The sequence below is a fragment of the Aotus nancymaae genome, unplaced genomic scaffold (genome assembly GCF_030222135.1).
Source record: "Aotus nancymaae isolate 86718 unplaced genomic scaffold, 86718_ANA_hifiasm-v0.15.2.pri h1tg000002l, whole genome shotgun sequence".
NCBI classification, from domain to species: domain Eukaryota; kingdom Metazoa; phylum Chordata; class Mammalia; order Primates; family Aotidae; genus Aotus; species Aotus nancymaae.
In genome coordinates this window covers 13995158-14019680 of record NW_026988413.1, presented here as the reverse complement: position 1 = coordinate 14019680, position 24523 = coordinate 13995158, and the positions used below count along the sequence as shown (strand labels likewise).

Genomic DNA, 24523 nt, shown 5'->3' with positions numbered 1-24523 from the left:
TAAAGAAAAATCACCGACCTGCTAGATAAAACCTAGGTTCTCTGATTCCAGGCTCTTTCCACAAGACCCTTGCCTCTTCCCCAATGTTTCCTTTTGTAATTTATATACATATTTCATCAAGTTGAGTCTAGTCTGTATATTTGAGATAGTTTCCAACTGTCTGTCTTCACTGTTTATCATTTTTCTGACAATTTTCAATTACCAGGCTCTTCTTGCTCTGGAATCAAATAAGATGGTAAAAATGTATAACACCTAAAACTGCACTACATCATCTCCAGGCTTTAGCTGACCTCCCTGAGACAAATCATGTCCTTTTTGAGGGACTTGCCTGTCTCTCTGAAGCAGAGTAGATACAATGCATGTTGGAATCCAGGTTGTTAGCTTAACCTCACAAATAATCTAAAGACTGAGGCTAGCACTGGCAGGTCATATACATATGTATTCTTAAAAAGTCATTCTTATGGTTACTCAACAGATTCTGTTTTTTTTTTTTTTTACTCTCTTCACAGATTAATAATCCTTGAATATTTTAATGGGAAGAGATAACCAGACTTGGGTGAGTGAATTTATTCTCCTCGGCCTGTCCAGTGACTGGGACACTCAGGTCTCCCTCTTTGTCCTGTTCTTGGTCATGTACGTGGTGACTGTGCTGGGGAACTGTCTCATTGTTCTTCTAATCAGGCTGGACAGCCGCCTCCACACTCCCATGTATTTCTTTCTCACCAACCTCTCCCTTGTTGATGTCTCCTATGCCACAAGCATAGTCCCTCAGCTACTGGCGCATTTTCTTGCAGAACATAAAGCCATCCCATTCCGGAGCTGTGCAGCCCAGTTATTTTTCTCCCTGGCCTTGGGTGGGATTGAGTTTGTTCTCCTGGCAGTGATGGCCTATGACCGCTATGTGGCTGTGTGTGACCCCCTGCGATACTCGGCCATCATGCACAGAGGGCTGTGTGCTAGGTTGGCTGTCACATCCTGGGTCAGTGGATCCATGAACTCTTTCGTGCATACCACCATCACCTTTCAGCTGCCCATGTGCACAAACAAGTTTATTGATCACATATCCTGTGAAATCCTAGCAGTGGTCAGGCTGGCTTGTGTGGACACCTCCTCAAATGAGGTCACCATCATGGTATCTAGTATTCTTCTTCTGATGACACCCTTCTGCCTGGTTCTTTTGTCCTACATCCGGATCATCTCCGCCATCCTAAAGATCCAGTCCAGAGAAGGAAGGAGGAAAGCCTTCCACACATGTGCCTCTCACCTCACGGTGGTTGCCCTGTGCTACGGCATGGCCATTTTCACTTACATCCAGCTCCATTCTGGTCCCTCTGTCCTTCAGGAGAAGTTGATCTCTCTCTTTTATGCCATTTTGACACCAATGCTGAATCCTGTGATTTACAGCCTAAGGAATAAAGAGGTGAAGGGGGCCTGGCAGAAACTATTAGGGAAATTCTCTGGGTTAACATCAAAGCTGGCAACTTGACTTGTGAGCATAACTTAGAGAAAACAGCTTTGCCTCATTGTTCTCCACCCAACACAGATTTGACAGGTATAAACTACGTTGCCCTGGCACAGGAGATGACATAGCATGTACTGTGGATGTTATGTAGGAGGCTGAGTGGTTGAGATAGAGTGTGAGATGTGTGGTAGTTTTATGTCATAGCAGCATAATTAGTGGAGTATGGCACTGCCACCTTAGACCTGTCACACTTATTTAGCCTCCATTTCTTTGTCTTGATAGTAATTGGAATAAACTGTACCATATTATTGTACTGTTGGGTTTGTTACATTGTTTGTAATCATGGACCTACACCTAGCTCTTACACTGAATAACTGGTTATTTTTCCATATTTCAGAAAGGTTATAATGTTTGTCTTGGGTCAAATGCATATTCACTGTTGAAAATTTGCTCACAATAATACATGATGTAAGTAGCCACATGCAATATATTTGTGATTCATGGAGAAACATCAATTAAAGATCTTGTTCACTCTGATCGCAATATAACCAAGGGTCATTTGTACATAATGACAGTATTAGCTAAAGGAAAGCAGAGCCTCAGTAACTGCTAAATAGTGAATGGGCAATTTTGCAAGAAAATTATTGCATATGCATGGGATCTTATTTAAAAGCCTAAAGCATTCTAATCTCTGAAAAATTCAAGAAACTTTATCTGAAATTTTGGAAAGAAAATAAATAGATATACAATGAGATAGATGTATAAAAGACCAAAGGTGTAGTTAATTTCAGAAAAACAGATTACTTGGACAAGCCAATGAATAACAGTATGGCTTTAATTTGAATTTTTGAAAATCAGGATCAGTCAGTCTGCTGTGTAGAAGTCTTCCTTATGTCCATTTTAAGAGCCTTCTCCTACTCCACCTCACATACATGCAATAAGGCCCTATCCAACCTTTATAAATCTAGTGGGCTGGGATTTCTGAGAGTGTAACTCACCTTTGGTGAAAAAACAAAATATAGCCAAAAAAAAAAAAAAAAGAGTGGGAAGAAATAACTGAACAGGGGACAGGAAAGAAGAAGAAAGAGAAAAATATATAATGATAATGGGGCTCCTTACTTGCTTAATGAGTCTCAAAAGGGGGACCCTCTGCCTTTGTGTCTTCATTAGCTCATTTGATCTGCAGTTTTTCCATTTATGAACACATTATCACACAATTTCAGAGTCAAAACAAAGTTGAAAGCTCATACATTCCAAACTCCATTTCACATGTCAACTTCACCATAAAATTGATCTATTCCTAAATTTTGTGAGATAGGCAGCTATCCTAAAGGGAGTCAATGATACTAGACTGAATTTTTATTGGTATTAATTCAATAAATATTAATGGAGTGCTTTTTTTTAATGTGTTAGTGGCAATGAATGATTTATGTGACACTACAGTCAGTAAGATACAGTCCTTGCAGTCAAGGACATGACCACATAGTAAGAAAGACAGACAATGAAGCAATTATAATGCGGTGAGATCGATGTTATAGTGCGAGTAAGCCCAAGAGTTTGTAGAAGTCGACTGACATGATTTCAGAGGACTTGGTATATGAAGGGAGCCTTGGACTAAGATCCGAAAGCTGAGAACATGTTATCGGGATGACAAACAACCTGACCAAAGAATAACCTGTGCAAAAAGGTAGGAGAAAGCATGGAACTATAAGAATGTCTGGAAGCTGCAATTTTGGGTGGAGGAGAGGGACAGTCATGAGGTTGACCCAGCAATTCCACTGCTAAGTATCTATCCAAAGGAAAAGAAGTCATTATATGAAAAAGACACTTGCACACGAATGTTTATAGCATCACAGTTCACAACTGCAAAGATGTGGAACCAACTTAAGTACCCATTGACTAATGTGTGGATAAAGAAAATGTGGTATATAGACACCATAGAATACTACTCAGCCATTAAAAGGAATGAAATAATGTCTTTTGCAGCAAATTGGGTAGAACTGAAGGCCATTATTGTAAGTGAAATAACACAGGAGTGGAAAATCAAAAACCTCATGTTCTCACTTGTAAGTGAGAGCTATGCTGAGTACACAAAGGGATACGGAATGACATCATGAACTTTAGAGACTCAGAAAGGGGAGGGTGGGAAGGGGTCTAGGGATAAAAAACTGCACATGAGGTACAATATACATTACTAGGGTGACAGATACAATAAAATCCCAGAAGTCACTACTATATAATTCATCCATGTAGCAAAAAAACCACTTGTACCCCAAAAGAGTTAAATCATGTAGGGCTTTGAAGGTGAAATTATGTTTGAACTTTTTCATGATAGCAAAAAGGATATATTAAAGGATTTTAAGCAGGTAAATTGCTTGATATTATATTATTTTTGAAAGATCACTAGTAAATTAATAAGAGGATAAAAGAGTACTGGCAGGGAGGTTAGCTAGGGAGTCATTCCAGTAATGCTAATTATATAATAAATGAATCTGAACTAAAGAAGTGGCAGCAAGGAAAGAGAAAAGTAAATAAAGACATGTACAATATGACAGTTTTACTGGGGATTAAACCCTACCTGGGATGATTGCTTGCTGGAGCTTAGCACCAGGGTCCATCCAGTTCACACTTAGCAATAATTAAATACTTTATTGAATAAATACAATACCAAACAAAAATGCTTTCTAAAAAATCAGTTTTAAAGGCCTTTCTAGAATCTACCTATGAGGGCATCTAGTTCTACATTTTTCTTTGTTTGAGGTTATTTGATTATTAATTCAAATTATAGATAGATTTAAATTTTCTGTTTCTTCATAAGTCAGTTTTAATAGTTTGTGTCTTTCTAGGAATTTTTCAATTTTATTGAGGTCATTAAATTTGTTGAATATAATTGTTCACATTATTATCATGTAATCCTTTTTATTTATTTGAGGTCAGTCACGACATTACCTCATTCCTGCTTTTAGTAATTTGAATTTATTTTTTTCTTGGTTAGTTCAGCCAAAATTTTTTTTAAAAATTAATGTTTTCAAAAAAACCAACTCAGTTTTGTTGATTTTTCTAGTTTTTCTTTCCTCAATTTCATTGATTTCTGTTGTAATCTTTGTCATTTCCCTTTTACTGTTTGATTTGAATTTAATTTGCTCTTTTTTAGTTTCTTAACATTGAAGGTTAAGTTGTTGATTTAGATCTTTTGTAGATAGCATTATTTTGATTATGTTTTTAAATAATTCTATCTTTTGTTTGGAGTGTTTAGTTCATTTACCTTTAATGTAATTACTGATAAGATTTATGTCTGCTATTTTCCTATTTGTTTTCTGTGTGTTTTATATATTTTCTATTTTTCTATTCCTCTACTACTGCCTTCTTTTGCATTAAATAGATATATTCTAGTATTACCTTTAATGTATTTGTTTTTCTCTTTCACTATATATTTGTTAGTTTGTTAGTCTGTTTGTTTGTTTTTCTGGTTGCCCTGGAATTTAAACTTAAAAAAAAAGTCTTGTTTGGATCAAAACCAATTTCATTTTAATAGTATACAAAAACTTTGCTCCAAAATATCCCTATTCCTTCATCCCTCTTTTGTACTATTATTGTCATATAAATTAAATCTTTATATACTATAATCACATTAGTACAGTTTTATAATTATTTCTTTATGCAGTTGTCTTTTAAATCAGATAGGAGAAATAACCTTATACTGTATTTTACATTTACCTATATATCTATCTTTACTGGTCATCTTTACACTTTCATGTAGATTTAAGTTACTATCTAGTGTCAGTTTTTGTTTGTTTGTTTTGTTTTTGTTTTTTGTTTTTCTTTGAGACAGAGTCTCGCTCTGTTGCCCAAGCTGGAGTCCAGTACTCCATCTAGGATGCTTGCTGCAACCTCTGCTCCCTGGGTTCAAGCAATTCTCATGCCTCAGCCTCCTGAGTAGTTGGGACTATAGGTACACAACACCATGCTCGGCTAATTTTTATATTATTTGTTGAGACAGGGTTTCACCATGTTGGCCAAGCCGGTCTCCAGCTCTTGACCTCAGGTGATCTTCCCACCTCAGCCTCCCAAAGTGCTAGGATTATAGGCATGAGCCACTATGCCCAGCCGTGTTATTTTATTTCAACAATAAACTTTCGTTTTAATATTATTTATAGGTCAAGTCGTCTAATGTCAAATTCTCTGTTTTTTTAAAATATGTAAAGTACTTCATGCATTTCAGATTTTTTTTTTCAGATATTCATTTTTCAAGGATAGTTTTGCTAAATATAGTAGTCAAGGAAGACCTCTCTGATTAAGTGACATGTGAGTTTAGCCTTTAAGGATTCAGTCTGTTAGAGTTTGCAAGGAAGAGTAAACTATGTTTAAAAATGCTATTAACTGAAAAGTATTTTAAGTTAATATTTAAAATGGGATTCAGCAAGTTGAAAAGTTAAAGGAAGTGGAATGAGTTGGAGGCAAGGGAGCTAAGTGGAGCCAGCTCATGTTAGGTTTCATTGGCTAATTGAAGAATTTGAAGCTTTTAGGTGCAATGGAAGACCTACAAAGATTTTAAACAAAGAAATAATTTAATATGATATATCTTTTAAAAATATCATTCTAGCTGTTCCTTAAAATGTACAAGAAGAGTAAAATTAGGAAAAAGAGACAGACACACCTCTACTTACATTAATAGCTATACAATGCTAGACCCATTCTACCAAATTCATGTATTTCATTAGACATGTGAAAATTGAAAACATGGTCAACTTTCAAGTGTATACACAGAGTGAGACATGATGCCAGTGTTTCACCTCTGCAGCATACGTCCAGGTAAGCAGATAAGGCAAATGGAGTCTCAGTCAACTGTGGGTTTGTTGGAAATGTCTGCCTCTACATTGGATAGAAGTTAAATGTAGGATTTCTAAAAGGCTTCAACAACAACTTCTCTTCCAGAGCTCTTGAATAAACCGCAGATTTAGCACATAAGCAAAATTGGAGAAGTATTAAAAGAGGCTGTGGGGGCCTGGCACACCACTCACTAGAGAGGAGGAGAAAGGCTAGAAGGCTCTGACAAGTTAAATGACCGGCATAAATTCCCAAGGGCAGAATCAGAAGAGCAAAGATAGGAAGGAGGTGCTTAGGGTAAAAAGCAGATGGTATTAATAGGCATTGATTGGTTAATCTGCCTCACAATTAATACATTTAACTCACTTGTGGATTTTTATTATCTATTTTTTTATTTTCTTTGGTTTGAAAGAATCAAGAATGCAGATTAATTTCTGTGTGATAGTCTATCCACTCCGCTTATTCTTCCTTCAAATCCAGCTGTGCAGGAGATGAAAGAACTTCAATTGACCACCTGTGAAACAGCAAGTTTGTGAAAAACATGTTTCCAAAGTTGGAAGTTAAACACATTTATGTTCATTCAGAGAACTACTGATTTCAACAACTTTCTTTTACATCTTTGTCCTGAAAAAAAAGTGTTTGCTATAGTTTCATTAAAAAAAAAAAGTAAAATACAACTCATAGTCTTTGAAGATTGAACAGAGAAATTTTAAGATGTAATATATAAATGTGTTTACAGTTATAAATTTGTACTTCAGTGGAGGTTTTGAAAATCATAGAGTGAAAGAGAGAGAGTGGCAAGAGAGAAAAGGAAGAGAGAGGGAGAGAGAGAGCTAAAATCTAATAAAAAACACTAAACTAATAATGTTGCCTAGTGAACAAGACAGTTACAATAAGGATTTCGGAAACTGATCTATCGGACATCAACTGAGAGAACCAGCTTTTGGACCTCATTGAAAGGCTTCAGCTGAAATACTTGCTAAGTTTCAACTTTTTCTATTTACCCATTGATTTAAAAGAAGGTATGGGAATGTATGAAGAGATGTTTTCTAGCAATATGGTTTCATTTCTCCTTGATTTTGTTTCACTATTGGGGTGCATTGTATTCTACATCAAGTATAATTGGATGATGACTTAACTGAGATATTATTAAAAAATTTTAAGATGGGTGGTTGAACTAGGAGGTCTGATAGCCCTCTTCTAACCACAACTGTCTAGAAACTGTGATCCTTACACCTAATTTTGGCCTTTGTAGTTGCAAGGGTATGGATGATGTTGCTGTTGAGGGAGTTCATACTGCTATGGAACCTTAGCCTCCGGAGACTCTTTGTTATGTTTCTGGCCAGGTGCCTGGTGGCAGTTTAGAAGTGCTTTTTTATCAAGCCTTTTTCAGCACTGTAGGCACATGACTGCATATTCTATATGCTTCTTATTTAATGACTATGTTTTGTAGGATTCTATTAGAAAAATAGATATTTATTCACCTGTTAAGAACCAAGATGTGTCTAGAAAATTTTAAGAAGGGCATTAGGGTATTTAAGGCAGATTCAGAAAAATCTGAAAGAACAGAGTGAGTTTAGCTAGTATTTGGAGTTACAAAGTTCAAACTTTAGCGGCCTTCTAAATCCTGTAACTTTGTATCCATTCTTTTTTTTCAAAGTATAGATATTATTATAGACATTGTGCAAATAAATAGAGTTTAAAATAGATGCAACTTACTAAACTTGGGCAGCTAGTATTCTATACTGAGAGCCTAGATTCAGTTCAGCCTAGCTTGCCTAATTCCAAAGGCAACATAAACCTCAACAAAGATGGCCTTCTCAAAATACATCAGTGTGCTCTGACACTAAGTTTTTTTTGTGTGTGTATCAATGATTTTTTTCTTTTTTTTTTTTTTTTTTTGAGATGAAGTTTCACTCTTGTTGCCCAGGCTGGAGTGCAATTGCATGACTGATCTCGGCTCACTGCAACCTCCACCTCCCAGGTTCAAGCAATTCTCCTGCATCAGCCTCCCGAATAGCTGGGATTACAGGTATGTGCCACCACGCCTGGCTACTTTTGTATTTCTAGTAGAGATGGGGTTTCTCCATGTTGGTCAGGCTGGTCTCAAACTCCCAACCTCAGGTGATCTGCCCACCTCAGCCTCTCAAAGTTCTGGGATTAAAGGCATGAGCCACTGTGCCCGGCCATGGGGATTAATGTTCTGCTGAAGTTTGAAAAAACCCACAGAGCTGTAATGATACCATTGCACTTAGCAGACTTTCAGTTGCAACTGATAAAACCCCAAACAAACTGGCATAAGCAAAATTAACAGCCAAATACATTAAATATGTTACTGTGGAATATAGCAATAAACTGGTATCATGAGTAAGTGAATCGAGAGCCCAAAAATATTTTATCAGGTATATCTACCTTTCTATATTTTTCTCTGCTTTTCTTTCTCTGTGGGACTTATTCTCCTATATTGTTCATAGACTTCCTCCATGAGAGGGGGAAAGTAACATTGGAGGTGTTGTCATAAGAGATGCGTGTCATGATAAGGGAGATAAAACCTTGAATTGTCTGCTAGTTTCAACAAAAAAGCCTCAGGATGACTGCAAATTGACTCGGTCCAGGTTATATGACCCTCCCTCAACTAAGCCCTCCTTTAGAGGTTTGATGCACTTTAGTTAGACATTAACATATTTTGTTGGCTTGAATAATGTTGAAGCATATTGAATAATTTTAATACATGAAGACTAGTTTTATAGCTCAACATATGCTCTATTTTGGTAAATGTTTCACTCACATGTGAAAAAAATGCATTTTATGTTGTTGATTGGAGTACAGCTATTTACTGCATAACAATGTATCAGTCAATGACAGACAACATATATGACAGTGGTCTCCTAAAATTTTAAAATTGCTGAAAAACTCCTATTGCCTGGTGACATAGAAGCAGTTGTAACATCCTAGGGCAAAGCATTACTCACAGGTTTGTGCTGATGCTGGTGTAAACAAATATATATGCTGCCTTTTATATACAAATTTATCACTCACTTACATCCAGTACATGTTAGGAAAATGGCTGTCCTTCAGTAAGGAGTAAGCCAAGGCAGACATCTGGTACAGCATGACACAGAAGGTTTGGAGTGTAGGTGCACAATCTCATGCACTATGTAATCATATTTATGTAACCTGCTTGTGTGAGCTCATATCTGGCTTTAAGCCACTGTTGTTTGTGAGAAATTGCTCTGCATCCTTCATGAATAACTGCACTGCTGACTCTGTAGGTAGGGGAGAGAATAAAGCCATGTCCCAACTGCCTACAGTACATCGAGTGTTCTTTCAGCTACCTGCCACCCATCTGCCAGCTCCCCTCAGACCCCAGCTGGGGTTGGAACCTAACAGTACGGTACTTAATACTTGATAATAAACAACTGTTACTTATTTATTTATTTACTACACTATACTTCTTATCATCATTATAGAGTGTACTCCTACTTATAAAAAAATTACTTGTAAAATAGCCTCCAGCAGGTTCTTGAGGAACTATTTCAGAAATAGCCATTGTTATCATATAAAATGACAGCTCCCTGCATGTTATTACCTCTGAAGACCTTCCAGTGGGACAAGATGGGGAGGCAGAAGACAGTGATTTGATGAGCCTGACCTTATGTAGGCCTAGGATAATTTGTGTTCTTGTGTCAGATTTTAATTTAAAAGTTTAAAAAGTAAAAAAAAAATTAGTAAAAATTTTAATGACAGAAAAAATATTTTTGTACAGTTGTACTTGTTTGTGTTTCAAGCTGTTATCACCACAGAATCAAAAGTTAAAAAATAAAAAAGTTTACAAAGTAAAAAGTTTACAGTAAACTAAGATTAGTTTATTATCAAGGAAAGAAAAATATTTTGCAAAAACTTCAATGTAAGATTAATGTGTGGTGTTTATAAAGTCTACAGTAGCATACAGTAGTGAGTACAGTCACTTACCACTCACTCACTAACTCACCCAGAGCAACTTCCAGTACTGCAAGCTCCATTCATGACAGATGCCCTATAAGGTGTACCATTTTTAAAATCTTTCATGCTGTATTTTTACTGCACCTTCCTATTTTCATATGTTTAGATACACAAATGCTTACCATTGTGTTATAATCACCTACATTATTCAGTACAGTAACATGCTCTGCAGGTTTGTAGCCTAGGAGCAATAGGCTATACCATACACCCTTGGTGTGTAGTAGCCTATACCATCTACGTTTGTGTGATACAATGGTAAAATCATCTAAGGACACAAATTTCAGAATGTCTCCATATTGTTAAGTGAGGCATGATGGTATTCTATAATTGTCAATTAGGTCAAGGTTGATAGTGTTGTTCAAGTTTTGTGTTTCCTTACTGATTTTTCCCTTCTTTCTACTTGCTGTACCAATTATTGAGAGAGAGGTATTGAAATCTCTGACTATAATTGTAAATTTGTTTGTCTTCCTACATTTTTGTCAGTTTTTGCTTCATGTTTTTTGAATATCTGTTAATTATGTAAATATTTCATTGCTCTGCATCCTTCATGAATTATATCTTTTATCATTACAAAATGCTTTTCTTTATTTTTTTTCTCTGAAATTTACTGTGATTGATACTGATATAGAAACTTCTACTTTCTTTTGATTCATGTTGACATGGTATTTCTTTCCCTTATCTCAGGGATCACGCGTCATCATCTGATATTCAATGTCTTAAAAATTGTTTTTTCATACGTTTTGTCCTGAACTTTAGTTGTTTCTGGTGGGATAGTAAATTAAATGCCTGTTTTTCCATCTTGACTAGAAACAGGAATCTTTTCTTGGGTTTTTAAAGCCTGGTCAAAGTAAATTTGTGTTTGGATTTCAGAAGTATTTTTCATACTGTGACACATAACAGAAAACATGTCTGAGTACTCAGACTAATTTCCAAGGTCCTTTTACTTTTCCTAGTTGGAACTCAGGCTGTCTGGAGCTAGAGATGCTATATTCAGAACCATTGTCCCATGCTGCTCCTAAAAATGTTGTTATTACAAACGGTGGGCAAATAGATCTTATAGGAAAATCTTTTACTTCCAGGACTTCCTAAACCAACTCCCCTTCAGAGATCTTTTACTTCCTCTGAAAAGTGGAACAGGACTAAGTGAGAAACACCTCCACACAGCTATGGTGCTGCACAGTTAGTGATTCTTGTTTTCCAATGAAGACGAATATAGCAGATGAGGTTACTGTAAAGAGTTTGCCATTATTTATTTATTTTTTAAATACATTCTTTTTATTTTGAGTTTTATTCCTAAAAATAAAAACCTGTAACTGTAAAAATTAAAAAAAAAAACATTTTTAAGAGAAAAATCAGCACATAGAGACATGCATATCGACATTACTTTTATTATTGTTAATTTGAATAATATAACTTAACACTTGAATAGCTTTAATTTACAAAGTGTATTTTTATCTGTCATCTTATTTCTTTATTTTATTAATTTACTGTAAGAAGTGCCATAGCAAAGTACCATAGTGTAGGTGGCTCAAACAACAAAAATTTGTTTTCTCACCGCTCTAGAGGTTAGAAGTCTGTGATAAAGGTGTTGGTAAGGTTGATTTCTTCTGAGGGCCTCTCCTTGCCTTGTAGGTGTCTCCCCCGTGTGTGTCTGTGTCCTAACCTCCTCTTATAAGGACATGTGTCATGCTAGATCAGAGTCTACTCCAGTAGCCTCATTTCAGCTTAATTACTGCTTTAAAGACCTTATCTGCAAATACAGTCACCTTCTGAGGTAGTGGGGATTAGGACTTCAACACAAGTATGGGGAGAGGGACCCACAATCCAGAATGTACATTTATACACAATAAACATTACCTCTGTGATGGTTATAGCCTTGTTCCTTTATCCTTTATGTAGTAAGATAGGGAGAGCTGGCATTATTCCCATTCCAAATATAAGGAAACCATTATCAGAAGAGAACTTGAAAGGCTACAAAACATTTAACCTGCTTGGTATTTTATGTTCTTTAAAATTACTGATGCTTATTATAAGACGAAATAATAGTCTTTAAAATAAATTTCTATCTCAATCCACTTTACGGAGATACAATTCTGCTAAGGGCCGTCACAAATACTAAATGTCAACTATTATTTAAGTACTATGTAAGTACTGTATAAGAGCTCTCTATGTCCATTCACTAAGTACTAAGGGGCTATTCAAGTAGTCTTGCTAGAGTTTAAGTGAAAGTCAAATTTGTAAGAAAGAGTCATAAGCAGACACACAAGGGGAAGGAGACAGTGTGGCTTTCAACAATCTCTTACACTTTTTTTACATTTCTTAATTTTTCAAGTTGAGTGAACATGATTCTACAGTTAATGCATATGGAAATCAAAAAACAGAGGCAGTTTGTGAAGTGATGATAATTTTGCTTTAAGATAAATTGTCATAAATTTATATAATGTAGACATGAAATAAATGTCTGGCCCAACTTTCCCTTGTCTCTAGACGACTGACAGCTGGGCTCATATGATATCACGGGCTTCGTTCCAACTAGAAAGAGACATCCCTTCCTTTAGAATAAAAAGTTCCATGTCAGGGCATATCTATTGCCATGTAAAACATGGGCTTACCTTTATTGCCTGACTTACTGCCTCAGAACTCCACATTTTCAAAATGCACAATCACATAGTTTCACTCAAAAGAATGTTAGACTGAAACAATTCCTTGTAAAAATTCGATAGAATTTACCCATATAGCTAGCTTTGTGGGAATACTTTTAATAAGTATTTCATTTCTCTAATGCTTCTGAGAATTTTTCAGGCTCTTTTATATTCCATCAGCTTTTAATGAATTACATTTTATTAGGAATTTTTCTATTTTTAAGTTTTTAAATTTATTGACGTAAATCTATTCATAACTTTGCTGACTGTCTTTTGGATGTCTACTCAATTAGTACTTACATGCTTTTTTATAATATTATTTGTCCTTTTTCTCCTTCCTTCCCATCTTTTTTTAGGTGAAAACATTATAAGTTATTTTTTATTTTTTATTATTATACTTTAAGTTCTGGGGTACATGTGCAGAGCATGCAGGTTTGCTACATAGGTATACGCTGATGGATGCAGCAAATCTCCTTCCTTTCTTGAAGCCAAGTTTAATGGTGCATATTGTACATACAGTGAGTCACCATTTTAAGTGTATGGTTCTACGAGTTTTTGATCAAAGTTTATGACAACTACAAACAAAATATGTAATATTTCCAAGAGTCATTTTGTGACCCTTTGTGGTTAATATTGTCCTTATTTATTTTCGAGTTACTTTTATTGCAGGAATGCAAAGTACTCTTCAAAAGTGTTAAGGTATGAAAGTCCAGGAAAGACTAGAATTGTTACAGAAGGAAGGAGACCGAAGAGAAATAACATGTAAATACAATGTGGGATCCTGGATAGCATCTTAAATTTTAAAAGGCAAAGACAAAAGAAATGAGCGGGGAACTGATGAAATTAGATTAAGCATTGTAATTTAGCTAACAACAAAATAATATCAACTGCAACAATGATAGTTTCCCGTTCTTTTATTTGTTTTATAGTTATATAAGATGTCAATATTAGTGGAAATTTTCTGTGCTATTTTTGAAAATTTTCTGTAATGCTAAAATTACTTCAAAATAAAATTTTTTTATTTATTTTAAAATATATATTTTATTGCATTTTAGGTTTTGGGGTACATGTGAAGAACATGCAAGATTGCTGCATAGGTACATTCATGGCAATGTGGTTTGCTGCCTTCCTCCCCATCACCTATATCTGGCATTTCTTCCCATGTTATCCCTCCCCAACTCCCCACCTCCCACTGTCCCTCCCCTAGTTACCCCCTACAGATCCCAGTGTGTGATGCTCCCCTCCCTGTGTCATGTATTTGGTGACTATTATAGGAAACACCCTCATTCTTCTTCTTATCAGACTGGACAGCAGGCTTCATATCCCCATGTACTTCTTCCTTAGTGTTCTGTCATTTGTGGACTTTTGTTATACAAAACAGTATTGTCCCACAAATGCTGGCCCACTTGATCTCAGCTCGAAAGTCCATCCCATTCCACAGTTGTGTGCTCCAGTTCTATGTTTCTTTGGGATTGTGTGGGTCTGAGTTCTTCCTGCTGGGGGCCATGGCCTATGACCACTACGTGGCCATGTGCCACCCACTGCATTACACGGTCTCATGCATGGGGAGCTGTGCCTGGGGCTGGTGGCTGGCTGCCTGGTAGCTGGCTTCTCAAATTCACTGATAGAAACAATCATCACCTTCCAGCTTCCCTTGTGTCACAATGTTATTAATCACTTTGTCTGTGAGACCTTAGCAGTGCTACAGCTCACCTGTGTAGACATTTCCTTCAACAAGGTCATGGTGGCCATCCCTGGATTTCTGGTGATGATGTTTCCCTGTTCCCTGGTCCTATTATCCTATGCTCACATAGTTGCTGCCATTTTGCACACTTGTTCTACTCAGAGACGCCGCAAAGCCTTCGGGACCTGTGCCTCTCACCTCACTGTGGTTTGCATGTGCTTTGGAGCTACCATCTTCACCCACCTGGTGCCACAGTCAGCCTCCTTGGCAGAGAAGGAGATGATTGCTCTCTTTTATGCGGTGGTGTCACCCATGTTGAACCCCTTGATCCACAGCTTGAGAAATAAGGAAGTTATGGCTGCTCTCCGGAAAGTTTTAGAAAGACACAGATAAAAGGTCAAGACTCTAAGAACCTCTTGTTATCTATTGTCAGAACCAAAAAGGAGATCAGATAATTGTAGACAGGACTCCCACACATAAACTAAAAGAAGACTATTATGGTCAAATCCTTGCATTCGAACAAAGTATTCCTCCAAATGCTTAATAAATTTTTTTATGTAAGCGAATACCTGAAAATATACATGTTAGGGATCAATGAGATAGCTTCTTTGTAGACTTCTCTCAGATATTCAGTGATTTGGGGGCTTCATCTGCCCACTTTTGGTTTTATCAGCGTGTCAATGTATACAGGAGTGATCCCCAGCTTCATCAGGCAGACCTGACTCCTGATCCTTGTTCTGTCTCTCACTACCTGTGCTCTCTGGCAAGTTATTGAAATAACATATGCCTTAGTTTTCTTTTTTGTTAGATAAGAAAATTGTACCTAGCTTCCAGAGTGGAAGCCACTTTTAATGTGATATTGATGGAAAGGCTTTTCTCATGAAACAAACAATAAGGATAGGCAAAAGTTATTAATGCATTTATTTCAGTGGAGTCAGACTGTGAGAGGCAGAAAATATGGAGAAATCCTGGTTTAAATAAAATAGACATTAATTTAGAGTTAGGCAAGGTAAGCCTGCCTAACTTGAAGTTGTAAGAATTGAGGCTTGTTCTGTTTATAATATACTATTCTAGGCATATAACTTCTACCTTATAGTTCAAGAAATGGCTTGAATTTCAGCCAACACATTCACATGCTGCCCATCAAAAATAAAGAAGAGGCCAGGTGGGGTGGCTCATGCCTGGAATCCCAGCACTTTGGAAGGCCAAGGTGGGGGAATCACTTGAGGCCAGGAGTTCGAGACGAACCTGGCCAACATGGTGAAACTCTGTCTCTATTAAAAATACAAAAATTAGCCGGGCGTGGTGGTGCATGCCTGTAGTAGCTACTTGGGAGGTTGAGACAGGAGAATGGCTTAAAACCCGACAGGCAGAAGTTGCAGTGAGCTGAAATAAATAAAAATAAAGAAAAGAGGAAGGAGCATACCCACTTCCTTTAGAGACCTTATTAAAAACTCACACACAAAAAATGCTGCATAAATTCTACTGGCTGATTAAAACTTAGTTACTTGGTCACTCAAAGGTGACAGTGTAATTGTTAGTAATCATGTGCCTAAAAAACAATCATAGCTTCTGATATTAAGAAGGAAAGGGAGAATAAATATTGATAGATCTAATAATTTGTGACCATAGTACTTGCAAGAAAATTAAGCACATCTACTTAATGAAAGATGAGGTGATAGGACAGCATACTGAGATACAAACGGATCTAAGGATTACAGGTAAAGTAAGGACATACACACACAAACTATTTCAGATTTTAAAAGGACATTAAAGCAGTAAATAGCAAAAATTAATAATATGTTAACAGTAATCTGTTGTTTGGAATCCAAAACCGATACAGACAAAAAAAAAAAAAAAGATACAACATATGGATAATTGGTATTTCTGATGAAAAGACTGAATAAAAAATACTTTTTACTTTTAACTCTAATGAATAAAAATGTCATTTAAATAAAGGAAGAATTTGCTATTTAGATGAAAGAGCCTAGCCAGATACCTGAAAATTAAAGGAAAGTAAAAATATTTATAGATACATTGGTAAAAATGACTGAATTTCAATTATAATGAAAGGATCAGAAAGATTCAGAAAATAAAACAGAAAAGTCACTTAGAAAAATGTTAAGTAAGTGCATTAATTTTCTAGTGCTGTGTAACAAATTGTAATAAACTTATAAGCTTAAAAGAACACAAATTTATTATCAAACATTCCTGCTGGTGAGAAGCATAGCTGGATTCTGAGCTCAGGGTCTCACTAGGCTCAAATCAAGGTGTCAGCTGGGGTTGTGATCTCATCTGGGACCCAGGATCCTCTCTCAAACTCACCAGTTTTTGGAAGAATTCATTTTCTTGCATGTGTGTGACTGAGGTTTCCAATACCTTGCTTGTTGCTAGCTGGTGACTCCTCTAAGCTCCTGGAGGCCACTCTCAAGTCCTTAACACATGACCCACTCCTCTCATTATATGGCAGCTTGCTGTGTCAAGAATGACAGGAGAATCGCTGTCGTGTCAAATCTCTCTGATGGCTAAGAAAGTCTGGACACTTTTGAAGTCCTCACTTGATTAGCCCAGGCTCATTCAGGATAATCTCCCTTTTGTGTAAATCCAATTCAGCTGATTAATTACATCTTCAAATTCTGTTTTTCCATATACTGTAACATTATCACAGGAGTGAAATCCCATCATATGTCACAAGTCCTGCTCATATTGAAGGGGAGAGTATTGTACAGGGCATGTACACCAAGAACTGAGACTCTTGGGGGCCAGATTGGAATTCAACCTATGACAGCTATAATCAGTCTTTGAAATATTAGATGACAGGGACGATAATATCTTTCTACAGAATCCTGAGCGTACATATTGTTAAATAAAAATTGCATACCTAGTTAAGCCATCATTCATTTTTAAAGGTGTCAGAAATATACATTTACATATGCAAAAATTTGACAAATTTATTACCCATATACCCTTCATGATGACTATAAAAACTCTAACAAAAATGTAGAAACAACTTTAGATGGCTTAAAATAAAATGCTGGGAGGCATGCAAGTTAAGTTGTGACAGGACAGGCAACAAACTAACGCCTTTTAAGTAGATAATTGAGTTTTTAAAAAGGCTGCAAATTGATAAGGCAGCCACTCCAGCTCAACCACAAAAAGTGGCAAGCTGCAACTTGACTAACTGGCCACATGGGTGTTCGAACCAGCCAATGAGGTAGCAGGAGAAGGACACAAGTCTCACTCTGGGTTTTGCAGCACTCTAGTCCCTGCCACTGCCTCACTCCTGTGCTCGGTGTTGCAAGCCAGAATTTTTCCACACTTAAAATGCCACCAGCAGTTGGAAGTTCAGTTGGATACACCCCTTCAGACAGGGGTTGGGGGTGGACAGTTGTAGTGGAAGCTTTCATTTCCATCAACTTCTCTTAGCATTTCTCAAAGAGATGGAAGGTCTTCTTCAAAGAGATGGAAGGTATATTCCATGCCACTGTTACCTTCCAGCAAAGTGTCACAGATGTGCTCTGTCACGCTGGCTGTCATGTATGGTGGAGGTCTCATCAGCAGTATCCTGGAGAATAATTCGGCAGTTGTTCAGTCATGATTGTTGGTATTGTCTGCCAGGCTGTGACTTGGTTGTGGCTTCTCTCTGTAACATTATACAGGAACTTTACTTGGGTATTGGAATCATTGGAGGTCTTGGGCTTTCCTTTAATTGAACCTAGCTCTGCCCATGATTGGCAAGCGTTTCTGTACGACATGACCATTGGCCAACAGACTGGCCATGGCAGGCAGGCTCTCTACCCTGACTTCCTCAATCAGGCTTTCTTTGGTATCTATGAATGGAGAGGAAGCTTCCTAATTCTTGGGGGCTTCCTACTAAACTGCTGTGTAGCTGGAGACCCTATGTGGCCAATAAGGTCCAAGCCAACAAAGGCAGGAAAAGAGGTCTAAAGAATTCCTTCAGGAAGCTGAAAAATCTGATGCAAAAAAGGTGCAGGTGATGCAAATACAGATCTTACTGGAGGACACCCCAAAGAGAAGAAATGATCAATCTTCCAGACAATTAGTACATTCCTGGACTTATCCCTATTTACTCAGAGAGGCTTTTTGCTGTACTTCTCTGGAAATGTGCTCACATTTTTCTAGACTCTTTACACCTTTGGACTTTCTGAGTAATTATGGCAAGAGTCAGTATCATTCCAGGAGAAGTCTGACTTTCTTCTTTCCCTTATGGTTTTGTTGACATACAGCAAGGCCTTCTCTGGGACTTGCAGCCTCCACAAAGTGGATAAGGCCTCAAGTTCTCAAGTTCAGTATTTATTTGCTGCTTCGATTATTGTAAATGGAATGTGTCATTTGCTAACACCTTTATCCACCAGCTATATTGAGTTCTGTGTCTCTGTGAGATCCTTTGGATTTACCTTTATGGCTCAGTTCCATATTGTTTGAAACATTGATGGACTTCATTGGACCCAGAGGCTTTCCAGCACTGTGGGTTTGGTTACCATTGTGGGATGCTACTTCGTCCTTCTGGGGCCACCACTTTTAGGTCATCTCAATGACATACGGAGATTACAAATAGACATATGGGCATATGGCATAAGCTTAACCATTGCAGGTGTCTAGCTCTTCATTGCTGGGTGATAGGTATCAATTATCAACTTCCAGTATAAGAACAGAAAGCAGAGGAGGAGCAGGAAAAGGAAAGAGAGAAGAACAGCATAGATGTTACTGAGAAGCTTGAAGAAGTTACTAAAGCAGAGGAATCCCCTAACTAGAAAGGCACAGAAGGAGGCCTCAAAGAAGAGGAGAGTCTACTCTGTATTTATATGGCTAAAGGGTAAATGGAACAGTTCATGACCCAAGATATCTGAAAATATTCTACTGGCCTGGAATATACCAGTGGTGCTCAATGCAGATAATAGACATTTGTGTGGAAACCATACCAGGTGTCCACTGACAGAATTTTTGTTTCATTCCTTACCAATAGCTTAAATTTAAAATGCCATATACTTTGGGGAGAGGGTGGTTGATGGTAAAGAATGAGGGAAGGAAGTAGGTTTTGTTTTGTTTAGTTTTAATCTTAGCTTTTAACAGTGTCATGAAGATTTTAACATGTGCCTTATGTTTTAGTCTTTAGAAATCTTCAGATAACTTTTAAAATAATTCTGCTGAATTCATGTACTTTGAGTGTTGTGTTAAAAAGTAAAATAACTTGTTTGAGTTGAATTTAAAATTTAAAAGTAATCTTGCTTCCTTGGTATTTGTGATGTATTGTCAGATATTGTCACTGGAAGATTTATGAATGGAAATACTGGTTGAAAGTTGGAGATTTTATAAAGTGCTGATGAGTATATTTTTCCAGCATCAATAGTTTTCTGGCATATGGTTCTGCTATCTATATATTTAGAAAATTTGAAGCATACAACTTTGGAAGCATCTTGGCTGTCCTAGCCACATTGCATTTGTCGACACTTCTTGGGTACCATTTCTTGGGATACTTATGATAAACCAAGTAAGCACTTGAGGGTTGTTTTCATTAAATTACTACTTTGCTCACCTGTTCAAAGACAGATTTTGAATGGTAATAAGTTATTGCCTCTGCTGAAATCACTTGGTGTTATTTTTCTCACTGTAAAGGTTAGTATTAAAATTTTCTAAACTACATATTTGTGCCTTCTTACTAAATACAGCACATCCAGTTAAATGTAAACATATTTCAAACATCAGTTGAATTCACCTTAGGTGTTCCCAAAACCTTGGTTTAGTGATGACACTACTGGAATTTCTTTTTTTCTCAAAGTTTTCTCCTTCGAGTCACAAAGTTCTCATTTATATCTGCTTCTAGCTTAGAGCTGTGTGTGAGATATACTCCCTGTGTGTTTAGTGGGGTTTTTGTTTTGTTTTGTTTTTAGTTTCAATCTTTGCAAATTAAAGAGGTCCAGAAAAATGTAGCACCAAGCAAACCAATAAAGATAAAATTATGAGGGAAACTGCTAAGTGTGCCTAGTTTTAATGAGTATTTTTTTCTTTATTCTGAGAAGACCTTAAAGAAAATTGTGGTATACTTAGAATTATTGGACACATCTTACTCTACACACAAACCTAAAAATGGTGTGACCCTTTTCACTCACTTGAAAAGTAGAGAAACGGCTTCTACATCAGGATAGGAGAGGGGGTGGATCAAAATGAAAACTAAGTATTTCTTATATTCAAGGCATTTAAAATATCCCAGTAATTGACAGAATGAACATATTAGAACAAAACCTTGTGTAAGAGGCTGACTTTTCCAAATAAACTTCTTTTATGGAAAAAAAGTACATTTCTTTCTGTTGAAAGGAAAGAAATAAAAGCCAGAGTGATAACGACAAAATGAAGCTGCCACCCACAGGGGATGAAGACTTGGATAGAGCCCAGAGTCAACAAGTAAGTTTTAATTAGGTCTGATTAGCCACTTCCCTCTAGGAGGCCATCCCGAAAAATTTCTTCCTGCTTCACAACCCTGTTTATTTGAGGCTCAGCAGGAAGTTCATACTTTACAGGTGGTCTTTTTTCATCTTGGGTTTTATCCCCATTTGGCTTACACATCTGAGCAAATTACTAACCTCCTGTGATTCCAAAATCAACCCCAAAGGGATATTACAAAGTCATTTTTGTGAAAACATGATCAAATAATATGCAGCAAAAACAGTAGGGAGCAAAGATTTATAGAGTTGTGTCAGCATTTAATAGATAAAAATATTTTTATTTTTATAAAATTTTGATGTTTAAGGTATTTTTAACCTTGTAAAGCTTATTCATTATTTTACACTCTAAATAAATGTTTATTTTCATACAAACTTTGTGTATTGTTTCATGTTCTTTTTCCTAAAGGGTACCTCATAAATTATCTGTTTCCTACCCCACAAAACCTAAATGTATCTTTGCCTGAATTATTTAAATTACAAATTTTCATTTTCTCCTGGATCATTTCCATAAGCACACATTTGATATGTCTTTGCCACCTGCAGGAAAAAAGAACCTTCTTAAGGCCACATCATGCCTACCACTCGAGAATAAATCCTTTTTAAATTAAAATAATAGACCACATCATGCATCACTTTACAGACATGGTCCCATTTCACTATGCTCCTTTACATAGAGATTCCCTGAAGGAATTAACTGCACCTTTCATTTCCATGGTCTCCCCTTCAATCACTCCTCAGTCTAAACTAAGATTTTGACCTCACCATTCTTCCAAAATCACTAGTGTAGAAATCATTAGAATTTTTCATGTTGCTAAAGCAAATGGTCGATTTCAGTGCTCATCTCACTCAGCCTCTCTAGCAGCATATGATACAGTTGATCCGACATTCTCCTTGCATTCCTGTTACCTCATTAGAAACTTCTCAGACTCCCGTGCAGAAGCCAAATTCTCTTTTAGATGTCTGTATGTTAGATGTTTCAGGATTCAAATACAATCTCAATTCCAAGCACACTAATACCTAAGTTGATCTCCTCTAATTTTATAATATCTGTAAACTCTAAGGACTCCCAAATTATACACACCCAGCACTGCTCCAGTATCCAACTGCCTGCTTGATAACTCTATTTATATTTTCACATATCCAAGCAAGTCTCTACTTTTACTACCCCCACCAAAATATTCCTCTTTATTATCTTAATTTATGGGATCATAATTTTTATGCCCTTCTTCCTCCCTTTTCCTCATTACATATTCAATCCATAATAAGCCAATCCTATTGGTTCCACATTCAAAACGTTGATTTTTAAAAATTATACTTTAAGTTCCAGGGTACATGTGCAGATCTTGATTTCAGAAGCTGTAAAGAATTATGAAAAGAATACTGGCCTGAAAAAATTAAAGAGCTTCCTAGGGAAAAAAAAATCTCTTTTTCAGTGTTTGAATCTCATCTTTCATGACAGGTAATTTTTGATTGAGTGTTGGACACTGTGTTTGGAAAACTGTAGGGGTAATTTGAGGGTCTACATCATGTTGTCCTCCTCAAGAAAGGATTTATTTGACTTCAATCAGGCAATTATCTAGGGGCTACTTGATAGAGTATTTTTATTTTTGTCATTTCTCCTTACTCCTAAAGAAGAACACTTTAGAAATCCCTGCTGACCATACAGATGTTGAGAAAAGGTCTGTTCCTTAATGAGCCCTGACATGTAGCTGTTGCTCTCTCAGTTCTTTGAGTCTACCATAAGTTCTGCCCATTTTTTTAGTCTCTTGACTACTGTTACTCAGTAACATTGCTCTTAAGGCATTTTTCAGTTTTATGATTCATGGTAAAAACAATTCCAAAGAAATACAGACATTGACACGATCACACATAACTATAAAATAACTGATTAATATATTGTTGGAGAATATTATCAAAAATCTGGAGTCTACTAGAAATAATCAAATAGTGTTTTTTAATTTAACTTTTGTTTAAATAAAGTGAACAGGCTCAATAGCAGACTAGAGAGATCTGCAGGGGATTTGTGAAGTAGAAGAGAAGTCAGTAGAAAATAACTTGATCCAGAGGAGAAATAAGAAAAGAAGAAAATTTAAAGAGCATTCATGATTTATGGCATACGTTAAAAAGGTTTAATATTTGGATCACGATGAAAAGGTCTAACCTACATGTAATTAGAGACTCAAACTGAAAGAATAAATAGAATGGAAAAAATAAATTTGTAAGACATAATGGTTGATCATTTTTAAAAGTTTAATAAAGTCATCAAAATACAGATGCATGAAGTATTTCAAATCTCAAACAGGAAAAATACAATGGAAGCATACCTAGGTAGATCAGACTAACACTGCTGCAAACAAAAGGTAACACAACTTTTCTTCTTAAAGTAGTCAGAGAAAAAAATAAAATCATCTTTAAAGAACCAAGAGAGAAGCAAAATCTTTTGTCCCCTGAAGGAGGATCAGAAATCTCTCTGCTCCTGCCATAAGCCTTGCAAACAAAATCAACATTTTTTTACCTCTGGGGAAAGGTCAGAAAACCTTCATGCCACTTGTCCAGACAAAAGTGAGTTGCTACTGAGGGAAAAGTAAAAAGCAGTTTACTCTTAGAGAAGCAGCAGAAATCCATTCACGCTGGGATCCTGCCCTTCTATCAGAAGTCTGCTAGGAAAAGGGCAGAAACTTCCACCCATGACCAGTCACAGATAAAAAGTAGAGTTTGGCTGCCATGACTAGTGAGGTGAGGTAGGAACACCAACTCCTAAGTCTCAGGTTTACAGGGCCTGACTAGGATGGAGGCTGGATCAGGGAAAACAGGAATATCTTTGCCCCTATCACAAGCCTTGCACCAAGTAAAAATCAACAGCACCTATTTCTGGGAAAAGGGCCAAAGTATGGAGATACTGTGTATTACAAAGGCAATACTGTGTTTGGTAAAAGTTGGGTAGAGCAGGAACACTGATTAAAATCTCCTATTTAGGTTCAACAAATCATCTATAGTTCATGGCTGGAAGAATCTGAACTCTGTGGAGCACTGAAACTAATTATAGTAACAATACCCAAAATATCTCAACCACTTACACAAATAGTCTGATAGAAGAACCAGCACCCCATTTTTTTATTGCATTTTAGGTTTTGGGGTACATGTGAAGAACATGCAAGATTGTTGCATAGGTGCATACGTGGCAGTGTGATTTGCTGCCTTCCTCCCCTTCACCTATATGTGGCATTTCTCCCCATGCTATCCCTCCCCAACCTCCCCCCGCGCTGTCCCTCCCCTATTTCCCCCCAACAGACCCCAGTGTGTAGTGCTCCCCTCCCTGTGTCCATGTGTTCCCATTGTTCAACACCCGCCTATGAGTGAGAACATGCGGTGTTTGATTTTGTGTTACTGTGTCAGTTTGCTGAGAATGATGGCTTCCAGGTTCATCCATGTCCCTACAAGG

At 36.8% G+C, this 24523-nt stretch overlaps 1 protein-coding gene and 1 pseudogene across 1 annotated transcript; both read left to right on the top strand.

Annotated features, from left to right (window-relative positions):
• The first annotated feature begins 532 nt into the window (after positions 1–532).
• LOC105713705 (olfactory receptor 2F1) lies at positions 533–1486 on the top strand. Its single transcript, XM_021665308.2, has one exon. The coding sequence runs from the start codon at positions 533–535 to the stop codon at positions 1484–1486; it is 954 nt and encodes a 317-aa protein (XP_021520983.2).
• Positions 1487–14012: 12526 nt separating this feature from the next.
• LOC105713706 (olfactory receptor-like protein OLF3) lies at positions 14013–15325 on the top strand (annotated as a pseudogene).
• Positions 15326–24523: the final 9198 nt, after the last annotated feature.

Coding starts and splice junctions, on each gene's coding strand:
- LOC105713705 (XM_021665308.2), top strand. CDS start 533: ATGGGAAGAGATAACCAGACTTGGGTGAGTGAATTTATTCTCCTCGGC.